Genomic DNA, 13,070 nt, shown 5'->3' on the forward strand with positions numbered 1-13,070 from the left:
TCTCTCTCTCTCTCTCTCTCTCTCTCTCTCTCTCTCTCTCTCTCTCTCTCTCTCTCTCTCAGTCTCCGCGGCCCAGCCTTACGTTCTGTGTGAAGACGTACGAGCGCCTCTTCTTCCTGGTGGCGCCCAGCGCCGAGGCCATGAGGATCTGGATGGACGTCATTGTCACAGCAACAGACGAGCACAGCCGCTACTGACTTTGACTTTACACCTGCCCCCTTACCTGTGTCTGTCTGACCTCCCCCTTGGGCTGAACCTCCATTCACCTGGCTGACTTGGGTAACCTGGCTACAGTTTCAGCAGTTTACATTATGTGGGGAAAACTGCAATCTTCAACCTCCACCCTACAATGCGTGTAGGACCCAGCTAGGCAGCCATTTTGATGCCTGAACTTTACCTCATATGATTGGTTGACGTGGAGGTGAGGAGTGATGAGCAGAACATAATGTTCAGGAAATCGCTTCCTGAAGGAACTGACATTTGATTCTGGATAGTTTCTTAGGAGCTTTGATGGCATGGGACTGAGTGGCAGGCTGTTACATGCTCTGTGTGGAACAAGAGATGTTGAGAGGATGGAGGAGGAACAAGACCATGGGAATATAAAGACGTGGATGTGCAAGCTGGAGCCACCATTGGACATCTTAGAGTCAGTGCCAACCATGATATACTGACAGACAAACCTATGATGTTTTTTATTAGTCTCAAATCAGGATTTTAATGGTTGGTGTCTCTCTACCAGCTGTGTTTGAGCTCCCTCTTGTGGCCAGATTGAAGTATTGAAGTACAACAGCTTCCATTGAAATATACAGGTAGCCGCCAAAATAAAGGAAACACCAGCATAGTGTGTCTTAATTGGTTGTTGGGCCACCACGAGAAAGAACAGCTTCAATGCACCTTCATGTGGATTCTACATGGGTCTCGAATTCTATTGGGTGGATGCGACACCATTCTTCAAAAATAAATTCCATACTTTTGTGTCTTGTTGATGGTGGTGGAAAATGCTGTCTCAGGTGCCGCTCCAGAATCTCTTATAAGTGTTAAATTGGCTTGAGATCTGGTGACTGAGTTGGCCATGGCATATGGCTTTACATAGCTCATCAAATCATTCAGTGACCACTCCTGCCCTGTGGATGGGGCCATTGTCATCCTATGGTGGCATAGCCATGTGGGACAAAATAATATCCAAAGTAATGGCCTGCCCAGCATTTTTATACATGACCCTAAGCATGATGGGATATCAATTGTTTCAATAACTCAGGAACAACACGTGTGTGGAAGCACCTGCGTTCAATATACTTTGTATTCCTCATTAACTCAAGTCTTTCCATTATTTTTGGCAATAACCTGTACATGTATATCTATGTTGAATATATGTATATTTTTCATCTGTCAAAAGGGCTGTTCAGAGTCAATAAAAACACTGACCGAGCATTCCGATCTCAAATGGATTGTTTTTTCTATTACTATCAACAAAGAAATACTATATACTTATAAATATGTATTATTACTATTTTTTTATTTTATTATTATCATTAAAGGTCATTCATACACGTTTGTTGACTCTGTGAAAACAACCTTCCCTTCTGATTCCCGTTGCTTCAATGTCTTCTTGAAATCGACTTTTTAATCATGCTTCTATTTTTACTTTCCTGACAGACAGCTATCGAGCTATCCAAACTGGCACCCACAATCAGATATATTCATTATGGTATTGACCGTTTCAAATAGATGGGGATTGAATGGGAACCATGTTTCTCTTGCCCCCCAGCAGTTGTTACATGAAGAGAGGAGAATGTATTATTTGTTGAATTACAATGACCTCAAAATGTATTTCCATTTCAAAATGAAAAAGAAGATAATATTGTCGAAGGTCCTCATCTGTTTTGGGAACGGTATGTGTGTATCAAAGGAAGTGGTCTGGTTAAAACACAGGCCCTTCTGTCTCAGCCGTACACCGTATAGATAAAGGATTCAGAAAGCAATGCAGGTAAGAGTTGAACAATAATAAATGTTTTTACTTATTTCAACTTATCATTAACTACTGTCGTATTTCATTATTGTCATGTATGTGATCATGCCCAAAAAGCCGGTGTTTGAAGGATATATTGGAACGGGATCGTCTCGGGCTCGGCAAACTGTGCCAAAATATCCTTCAAACACACCGGCTTCGAGGGCATTATCACTTGTATACAACGGGTTACCAACATATTCAAATAATGATTGACATATTTTCATTAAAAACGTCCTTCTGATGATTTTATTAATACTATTTCATCCTTCCACAAGACATAGTCCCGACACAAATCTAGGGTTGCTATCCAATCCGGCTGGTCGTTCGTTCTATCGGTTCGGTTGCCAGAGACGCGAGCCAGTCGTTTAGTCTTTTTGTTCTTATAGCAAAATCCTAATAAAGTTTGCTTAAATATATATATTTGTCTGCCATGACTACAACACAAAGCATATTGAAACAGTTCTGTATCTATGGACGCGACCCAGTCGTTGGTTCGAAATGTTCCATTGCCATAATTGTCTGGCGACGTTCTTATCTCTTGCTTGCTAGCGAGCCAACTACGGCTAACTGACAGTCACGTCAAACAATGTAGCCAGAATAACAGCAAAGTAGCCGGGTTTGTTTAAGCTGTTTTCTAGTGATATTTAATTCTTTACATCCATAACAATGAGCTACTGAGGCGCGATTTTGCCTTGCATAGAACATGTACTCTCTTGTTGAAAACGACACGTTAGTCCAAAAAAAGTGAGATAATATCTAGAGGCTTTTTATAGTGGACATCAAGTTTATGAAGTGCCTGGCTGAGTCGACGAGACAGTGGATTGTGCAGTCAGATGGAACAGAGTAAATAGGCATTTTAATGTAATAGATTTAACCGGTGGTAATTTGTGGAATAAACACCGGTTGGAATGCAGTTTTAACCAATCAGCATTCAGGATTAGACCCACCAGTTGTATAAACTTTATTATACTATACACTGATTGTACGAAACATTTCATATCCTGAACATCCCTTATCCCTGTTCCCATCTATCCCAATATTACCTGAACCTTGAATAAGACAACAGTCTTCCATTTGTGTTTCCTGAAAGCATCCATATGGATGTTAAAGGTACATTATTACTATTTACAACAGTTCTGTGTTTTTATTTCTGGTGATTGAGTTTATTTACTGTGTTCACATGTTGATGCAGCAGGTTTATTAATAAATTGGAGAAAGAGTTTTCATGGAATATAATGGGCTGCTATAACGTTAGCTAGCCTAGCATGTTGACGAAAAAGGTAGTTTCGTAAAAAACTTGCAGTATTTCAATCTTCTTGATTTGTCAGTTAGGATAATGGGATAATCAGGAGTACAGCACCATCCCTGGATTGAGGTACGTTTCCCAAGCAGTATTTTGTGCCGGCTCCACGGTGTCCACATTCTGGCATAGAACCGTTCTGACTAGAGAGAGAAGTATTGAAGGTCTAGTTGGATTTGAATGGCTAGGTTACACCCTGACTACACCGGCCACAATGCGTACGTGGGCATTGCAAAAATAAATGTACCCACATGTTATTCAATCATCGACACTGCTCGCATGCATCAACAAGTGTCTGATGCCAAATGCTAAAATAGAAGTTGGGAGTAAATCAAATCAAATCAAATTTATTTATATAGCCCTTCGTACATCAGCTGATATGTCAAAGTGCTGTACAGAAACCCAGCCTAAAACCCCAAACAGCAAGCAATGCAGGTGTAGAAGCACGGTGGCTAGGAAAAACTCCCTAGAAAGGCCAAAACCTAGGAAGAAACCTAGAGGAACCAGGCTATGTGGGGTGGCCAGTCCTCTTCTGGCTGTGCCGGGTGGAGATTATAACAGAACATGGCCAAGATGTTCAAATGTTCATAAATGACCAGCATGGTCCTATAATAATAAGACAGAACAGTTGAAACTGGAGTAGCAGCATGGTCAGGTGGACTGGGTGTAACAGTACTCTTCTGGCGTTGTGTACATCAGTCATCGACACGGAACTCCAATATGTAGCACCAATCATGTAGCTTTATTCTGATAAGAACGACACAAAATTGCACGTCATGCAATGCCCGTCTCACCATCCAACTCTGCACTCACGCACGCTAGTTTGGTGCTTGTTCACTGGGGCAGTTACCAAAATAATACAATTACAATATACAATATAATATCTTTAACAATGTACCTGATAAGAACGACACAAAATTGCACGTCATGCAGTGCCCGTCTCACCATCCAACTCTGCACTCATGCACTGTACAAAATATATGAACCCCCCCACCAGACACAGTAAGTTGCTAGCTAATACTGGCGGGAATTCTCTACAACAAAATGCACAACAAATATTCTCCAAAAACCGCTGCATCTTATGTGTGATGTTTGAATAACATTTACGAACTATTTGATATAAATTGTACATTTAAATCATCACTTGGGAGCATAAAATCACTTTTGACGTACGGTGCTTTGCAACCAACAACTTACCGCTGGTTTGGTGCTTGTTCACTGGGACGATTCTATCTGGAACATCCCCCCTCGTAAGCAAGCTACGCAAACCAGCCAATAAGATTCCATGTTGAGTAGGTGAAGGCAAGACAAACTCAAACCAAAAACCCATTGGCTTAACAATAAAGTGGCAAGGGGAATCACCAATATAACCCTGTTACATGGGGACAGCAAGGAGTCATCATGCCAGGTAGTCCTGGGGCATGGTCCTAGGGCTCAGGTCAGTTAAAACTGGAGCAGCAGCACGGCCAGGTGGACTGGGGACAGCAAGGAGTCATCATGTCAGGTAGTCCTGGGGCATGGTCCTAGGGCTCAGGTCCTCCGAGAGAGAGAAACAAAGAGAGAAGGAGAGAATTAGAGAACGCACACTTAGATTCACACAGGACACCGAATAGGACAGGAGAAGTACTCCAGATATAACAAACTGACCCTAGCCCCCGACACATAAACTACTGCAGCATAAATACTGGAGGCTGAGACAGGAGGGGTCAGGAGACACTGTGGCTCCATCCGAGGACACCCCCGGACAGGGCCAAACAGGAAGGATATAACCCCACCCACTCTTCCAAAGCACAGCCCCCACACCACTAGAGGGACATCTTCAACCACCAACTTACCATCCTGAGACCAGGCTGAGTATAGAAAAGATCTCCGCCATGGCACAACCCAAGAGGGGGCGCCAACCCAGACAGGATAGCGTTTGTCAGAACCCACTCTGTTCTCAGGGCAGGTCTGCCAGTTTTGACTAGCAAAAGTGACTTTTCTTTTTCGTAGCAGGTTAGAAGAACTTACGCAACAGGTTAGGAGAATTAACATGGCAGGTTAGGAGAATTGTCCAAATTCAACAAAGAACCAGCTAGAAAAGGGGACAATATTTTTAGCAGCATAATCAGGTAAAATAATAACCAAATGTTAATCTCTATGGAGAAACTGCTAGCAACAACTATCTAGCTAAATGTCAATGAATGTTTTATGTGTGTTTCGACCTGTCCCCAAATGATTATGGTTGGTTCACAGTTGGTTTTGGCATTTTAACCTGTGTTTCATGATCACACCTGGTGGGGATACACAACATCAACAGGATGGTGCACGCGGACGCACCCACAGGACCGGCGTAGCCATGGTGTTAGGGTGCAATGGTGGCACCCACTGAATTGACTTTTTTAAACATTGTCTCTATCTTTTTTTTTTACAGACCCTCCCAGGAACAACACCTCAGTATTAGCCAGTCCCTAGTGGTAGAGGGCAGCTCTGTGACTGACCTGCAGCAGCAATGCCAACCCAGCAGTGAAGACCTACACCTGGTACAGAGTCAATGGGAGCAAAATAGTCCCCATAGAGTCTAGATCTCAGTGTCTGGTTCTGCAGGATATCAGTGAGAGCGGACTGTTCTGTTGTGAAGAACAGAGTCGCTATGGCAAAGATAGGTCCAAGATCTTTGTGCATCTGCACCACTGCACCTCCACACCTGCAGGTAGGCCTGCTCCTGTAACAATCAAATGTACTTTATTCCCATCACAGATAAAAACAGATTGCTGTGTATTTTTAAGTGTAAGCGAGATGAGACTCTATACACAACGATTACATTAATGGCATATTACGCCACATCACAGTTTTTTTTATTTGTAATTCTATTTATTTTTAGGGGGTGGATCTGCTTTAATATTGCAGATAGATTGTTGCTTCCATCAATGCAATTGTCTGCATCATTTCCAATCCTCCATATATGTTTTGGGGTAAATATATATACAGTTGAAGGTTTACATACACCTTAGCCAAATACATTTAAACTCAGTTTTTCACAATTCCTATAATTTCATCCTAGTAAAAATTCCCTGTCTTAGGTCAGTTAGGATCACCACTTTATTTTAAAAATGTGAAATGTCAGAATAATAGTAGAGAGTGATTTATTTCAGTTGAATCTTTTTAGTATTTGGTAGCATTACCTTTAAATTGTTTAACTTGGGTCAAAAGTTTCGGGTAGCCTTCCACAAGCTTCCCACAATAAGTTGGGTGTATTTTGGCCCATTCCTCCTGACAGAGCTGGTGTATCTGAGACAGGTTTGTAGGCCTCCTTGCTCGCACACGCTTTTTCAGTTCTGCCCACAAATGTTCTATAGGATTGAGGTCAGGGCATTGTGATGGCCACTCCAATACCTTGACTTTGTTGTCCTGAAGCCATTTTGGCACAACTTTGGAAACATGCTTGGGGTCATTGTTTATTTGGAAGACAGATTTGCGACCAAGCTTTAACTTCCTGACTGATGTCTTGAGATGTTGCTTCATATATCCACAGAATTTTCCGTCCTAATGATGCCATCTATTTTTTGAAGTGCACCAGTCCCTCCTGCAGCAAAGCACCCCCACAACATGATGCTGCCACCCCCATACTTCACGGTTGGGATGGTGTTCGTCGGATTGCAAGACTCCCCCTTTTTCCACCAAACACAACGATGGTCATTACGGCCAAACAGTTATATATTTGTTTCATCGGACCAGAGGACATTTCTCCAAAAAGTACGATCTTTGTCCCCATGTGCAGTTGCAAACCGTAGTCTGGCTTTTTTTATGGCGGTTTTGGAGCAACGGCCTTTCAGGTTATATTGATATAGGAGTCGTTTTACTGTGGATATAGATACTTTTGTACCTGTTTCCTCCAGCATCTTCACAAGCGCTTTTGCTGTTGTTCTGGGATTGATTTGTACACTTTGCACCAAAGTACGTTCATCTCTAGGAGACAGAAAGTGTCTCCTACCTGAGCGGTATTGTCACGCCCTGGTCTTAGTATTTTGTGTTTTCTTTATTATTTTGGTCAGGCCAGGGTGTGACATGGGTTAATTATGTGGTGTGTTTTGTCTTGTTTTTTTGTAGGCATTGGGATTGTGGTATAGCGGGGTTATCTAGAAAAGTCTATGGTTGCCTGAAGTGGTTCTCAATCAGAGGCAGGTGTTTATCGTTGTCTCTGATTGGGAACCATATTCTTTGAGTGTTTCGTGGGTGATTGTTCCTATCTCTGTGTTTGTTTGCACCAGATAGGCTGTTTAGTTTTTTTCACGGTTTATTGTTTTTGTATACTGTTCGTGGTTTCATCTTTATTAAAGATGTATACAAATAACCACGCTGCATTTTGGTCCGCCTCTCCTTCACCGGAAGAAAACCTTAACAGGTATGACGGCTGTGTGGTCCCATGGTGTTTATACTTGTGTACAATTGTTTGTACAGATGAACGTGGTACCTTCAGGCGTTTGGAAATTGCTCCCAAGGATGAACCAGACTTGTGGAGGTCTACAATTTTTTTCTGAGGTCTTGGCTGATTTATTTTGATTTTCCCATGATGTCAAGCATAGAGGCACTGAGTTTGAAGGTTGGCCTTGAAATACATCCACAGGTACACCTCCAATGATGTCAATTAGCCTATCAGAAGCTTCTAAAGACATGTCATAATTTTCTGGAATTTTCCAAGCTGTTTAAAGGCAGTCAACTTTGTATATGTAAACTTCTGACCCACTGGAATTGTGATACAGTTAATATATGCTACGTAAGCTTAACTTTCTGAACATTCGAGACGTGTAGTCCACTTGTCATTCCAATCTCCTTTGCATTAGCGTAGCCTCTTCTGTAGCCTGTCAACTATGTGTCTGTCTATCCCAGTTCTCTCCTCTCTGCACAGACCATACAAACGCTCCACACCGCGTGGCCGCGGCCACCCTAATCTGGTGGTCCCAGCGCGCACGACCCACGTGGAGTTCCAGGTCTCCGGTAGCCTCTGGAACTGCCGATCTGCGGCCAACAAGGCAGAGTTCATCTCAGCCTATGCCTCCCTCCAGTCCCTCGACTTCTTGGCACTGACGGAAACATGGATCACCACAGACAACACTGCTACTCCTACTGCTCTCTCTTCGTCCGCCCACGTGTTCTCGCACACCCCGAGAGCTTCTGGTCAGCGGGGTGGTGGTGGCACCGGCATGTTACTTCTGTCTGTAAAGGAGGCTTTACAACATCCTTACCTTCGGATCCTCATCTCTCCCAAGTGGTCATTCTCTCTTTCTCCCTTTACCCATCTGTCTATCGCCTCCTTTGAATTCCATGCTGTCACAGTTACCAGCCCTTTAAAGCTTAACATCCTTATCATTTATCGCCCTCCAGGTTCCCTCGGAGAGTTCATCAATGAGCTTGATGCCTTGATAAGCTCCTTTCCTGAGGACGGCTCACCTCTCACAGTTCTGGGCGACTTTAACCTCCCCACGTCTACCTTTGACTCATTCCTCTCTGCCTCCTTCTTTCCACTCCTCTCCTCTTTTGACCTCACCCTCTCACCTTCCCCCCTACTCACAAGACAGGCAATACGCTCGACCTCATCTTTACTAGATGCTGTTCTTCCACTAACCTCATTGCAACTCCCCTCCATGTCTCCGACCACTACCTTGTATCCTTTTCCCTCTCGCTCTCATCCAACACTTCCCACACTGCCCCTACTCGGATGGTATCGCGCCGTCCCAACCTTCGCTCTCTCTCCCCCGCTACTCTCTCCTCTTCCATCCTATCATCTCTTCCCTCTGCTCAAACCTGCTCAAACCTTCTCCAACCTATCTCCTGATTCTGCCTCCTCAACCCTCCTCTCCTCCCTTTCTGCATCCTTTGACTCTCTATGTCCCCTATCCTCCAGGGCGGCTCGGTCCTCCCCTCCCGCTCCGTGGCTCGACGACTCATTGCGAGCTCACAGAACAGGGCTCTGGGCAGCCGAGCGGAAATGGAGGAAAACTCGCCTCCCTGCGGACCTGGCATCCTTTCACTCCCTCCTCTCTACATTTTCCTCCTCTGTCTCTGCTGCTAAAGCCACATTCTACCACTCTAAATTCCAAGCATCTGCCTCTAAACCTAGGAAGCTCTTTGCCACCTTCTCCTCCCTCCTGAATCCTCCCCCCCCCTCCTCCCTCTCTGCAGATGACTTCGTCAACCATTTTGAAAAGAAGGTCGACGACATCCGATCCTCGTTTGCTAAGTCAAACGACACCGCTGGTTCTGCTCACACTGCCCTACCCTGTGCTCTGACCTCTTTCTCCCCTCTCTCTCCAGATGAAATCTTGCGTCTTGTGACGGCCGGCCGCCCAACAACCTGCCCGCTTGACCCTATCCCCTCCTCTCTTCTCCAGACCATTTCCGGAGACCTTCTCCCTTACCTCACCTCGCTCATCAACTCATCCCTGACCGCTGGCTACGTCCCTTCCGTCTTCAAGAGAGCGAGAGTTGCACCCCTTCTGAAAAAACCTACACTCGATCCCTCCGATGTCAACAACTACAGACCAGTATCCCTTCTTTCTTTTCTCTCCAAAACTCTTGAACGTGCCGTCCTTGGCCAGCTCTCCCGCTATCTCTCTCAGAATGACCTTCTTGATCCAAATCAGTCAGGTTTCAAGACTAGTCATTCAACTGAGACTGCTCTTCTCTGTATCACGGAGGCGCTCCGCACTGCTAAAGCTAACTCTCTCTCCTCTGCTCTCATCCTTCTAGACCTATCGGCTGCCTTCGATCGGCTGCCTTCGATACTGTGAATCATCAGATCCTCCTCTCCACCCTCTCCGAGTTGGGCATCTCCGGCGCGGCCCACGCTTGTATTGCGTCCTACCTGACAGGTCGCTCCTACCAGGTGGCGTGGCGAGAATCTGTCTCCTCACCACGCGCTCTCACCACTGGTGTCCCCCAGGGCTCTGTTCTAGGCCCTCTCCTATTCTCGCTATACACCAAGTCACTTGGCTCTGTCATAACCTCACATGGTCTCTCCTATCATTGCTATGCAGACGACACACAATTAATCTTCTCCTTTCCCCTTCTGATGACCAGGTGGCGAATCGCATCTCTGCATGTCTGGGAGACATATCAGTGTGGATGACGGATCACCACCTCAAGCTGAACCTCGGCAAGACGGAGCTGCTCTTCCTCCCGGGGAAGGACTGCCCGTTCCATGATCTCGCCATCACGGTTGACAACTCCATTGTGTCCTCCTCCCAGAGCGCTAAGAACCTTGGCGTGATCCTGGACAACACCCTGTCGTTCTCAACTAACATCAAGGCGGTGGCCCGTTCCTGTAGGTTCATGCTCTACAACATCCGCAGAGTATGACCCTGCCTCACACAGGAAGCGGCGCAGGTCCTAATCCAGGCACTTGTCATCTCCCGTCTGGATTACTGCAACTCGCTGTTGGCTGGGCTCCCTGCCTGTGCCATTAAACCCCTACAACTCATCCAGAACGCCGCAGCCCGTCTGGTGTTCAACCTTCCCAAGTTCTCTCACGTCACCCCGCTCCTCCGCTCTCTCCACTGGCTTCCAGTTGAAGCTCGCATCCGCTACAAGACCATGGTGCTTGCCTACGGAGTTGTGAGGGGAACGGCACCTCAGTACCTCCAGGCTCTGATCAGGCCCTACACCCAAACAAGGGCACTGCGTTCATCCACCTCTGGCCTGCTCGCCTCCCTACCACTGAGGAAGTACAGTTCCCGCTCAGCCCAGTCAAAACTGTTCGCTGCTCTGGCCCCCCAATGGTGGAACAAACTCCCTCACGACGCCAGGACAGCGGAGTCAATCACCACCTTCCGGAGACACCTGAAACCCCACCTCTTTAAGGAATACCTAGGATAGGATAAAGTAATCCTAAAGTAAAGTAATCCCCCCCAACAGGAGTAAACGGTTAAAAGATTTAGATGCACTATTGTAAAGTGGCTGTTCCACTGGATGTCATAAGGTGAATGTACCAATTTGTAAGTCGCTCTGGATAAGAGCGTCTGCTAAATGACTTAAATGTAAATGTAAGTGAAATAATTTGTCTGTAAACAATTGTTGGAAAATGACTTGTCTCATGCACAAAGTAGATTTCCTAACCGACTTACCAAAACTTTGTGGAGTGGTTGAAAAACGAGTTTTAATGACTCCAACCTAAGTGTATGTAAACTTCTGACTTCAATTGTATCTATTTCTCTATATACACATATACACTACACAATAAAGGTTTGGTGTCACTGTGAAATGTTCTTGTTTTGAAAGAGAAGCTATTTTGTCCATTAAAATAAGATCAAATTGATCAGAAATACAGTGGAGACATTGTTAATGTTGTAAATGACTATTGTAGCTGGAAATGGCAGATTGTTTATGGAATGTCTACATAGGCTCATTATCAGCAACCATCACTCTTGTGTTCCAATGGCATGTTGTGTTAGCTAATCCATGTATATCAATATAAAAGGCCAATTGATCATTAGAAAACCCCTTTTGCAATTATGTTAGCACAACTGAAACTGTTGTCCTGGTTAAAGAAGCAATAAAACTTGCCTTCTTTTGATTAGTTGAGTATCTGGAGCATCAGCATTTGTGGGTTCAAATACTGGCTCAAAATGACCAGAAACAAATAACTTTCTTCTGAAACTCGTCAGTCTATTCTCGTTCTGAGAAATGAAGGCTATTCCATGCGAGAAATTGTCAAGAAACGGAAGATCTTGTACAATGCTGTGTATTACTCCCTTCACTGAACTGCGCAAACTGGCTCTAACCAGAATAGAATGAGGAGTGGGAGGCCCTGGTGCACAAGAATGGTGCAATATTAATCCCTCAACTAACTGAATATGTACCTTTTATGCCATATCTTTGGTGACTGATTTTGAGTTTCTTAGTCATTTGAATGGGCATAGTTGGAGTGCCACAATATTGAAATGCAGCAACCCAAAATGATATCAATTATGTTAATTGATGCATCATAAAGTATGTTTATTTAGTTGACCAATCAAGTTCAAATTACTTTTTTTTCATATCCACTTCTAAAATGCATTGCCAAAACATGCTCTGCACGCCGGTTGAGAATAGGTTTAAAGGGTTTAGATATATTATGTTCTATATGGCTTAATGTGTTACTGCATTCTAGATGCAAGCCATAACCGGTGTGGTTTTGCTATTTATCTCAGTCTAAACATTCAGTTGTGATTTTCAGGTGCTCTGTGCTAAAAGGGGAAAGTCTTGATTCCAGCGGTATAGAGGCTCTGAGTGGACCGTATGTGCTCATTCCATGTAGATTTACATTGGAGCCTAAAGTTGAGTCATCCCTCTCTCGTCCATGTCAGGGAACATGGAACAGAAGATTTGTGAAACCAGTGTTAATGGCACCCACAAGAGATGACTTGCTTGAGAAGGACTGCACCAGTATCCTGAACATCCCTTTATCCCCCTCCCTACCTATCCAATATTTCTTCAACCTTGACAAAAGTCTTCCATTTGTGTTTCCTGAAAGCATCAATATTGATGTTAGAGGTACATTATTACTGTTTAAAACAGTTCTGTGTTATTTCTGGTAGTTGAGGTTAGTTACTGTGTTCACATGTTTATGCAGGTGGTTAATTAAGTGGAGGAATGATCAATTGGGTGGAGAAAGAGTGTCTAAGTTGTCACTAAATTCAGGAATACTACTTCAGCAAAAATGACACAAATGCTACTCAATACATTTTCACGCATTAGAATATGCCATTTCTTTGTGCCTATGTCTGCTTGTGTTATAAACTA

At 44.3% G+C, this 13,070-nt stretch overlaps 1 protein-coding gene across 1 annotated transcript in view; it reads left to right on the plus strand.

The window, feature by feature from the left end:
• LOC123997639 (pleckstrin homology-like domain family B member 3) overlaps positions 1 to 1,550 on the plus strand; it is a 34,800-nt gene extending 33,250 nt beyond the window's left edge. Inside the window, exon 15 of the mRNA XM_046302076.1 lies at positions 63 to 1,550. Coding sequence (XP_046158032.1) covers positions 63 to 197 — 135 coding nt within the window. The 3' untranslated portion in view covers positions 198 to 1,550. The remainder of the gene's footprint in view (positions 1 to 62) is intronic.
• Positions 1,551 to 13,070: the final 11,520 nt, after the last annotated feature.

Source organism: Oncorhynchus gorbuscha, linkage group LG15 (genome assembly GCF_021184085.1).
Source record: "Oncorhynchus gorbuscha isolate QuinsamMale2020 ecotype Even-year linkage group LG15, OgorEven_v1.0, whole genome shotgun sequence".
Taxonomy (NCBI): domain Eukaryota; kingdom Metazoa; phylum Chordata; class Actinopteri; order Salmoniformes; family Salmonidae; genus Oncorhynchus; species Oncorhynchus gorbuscha.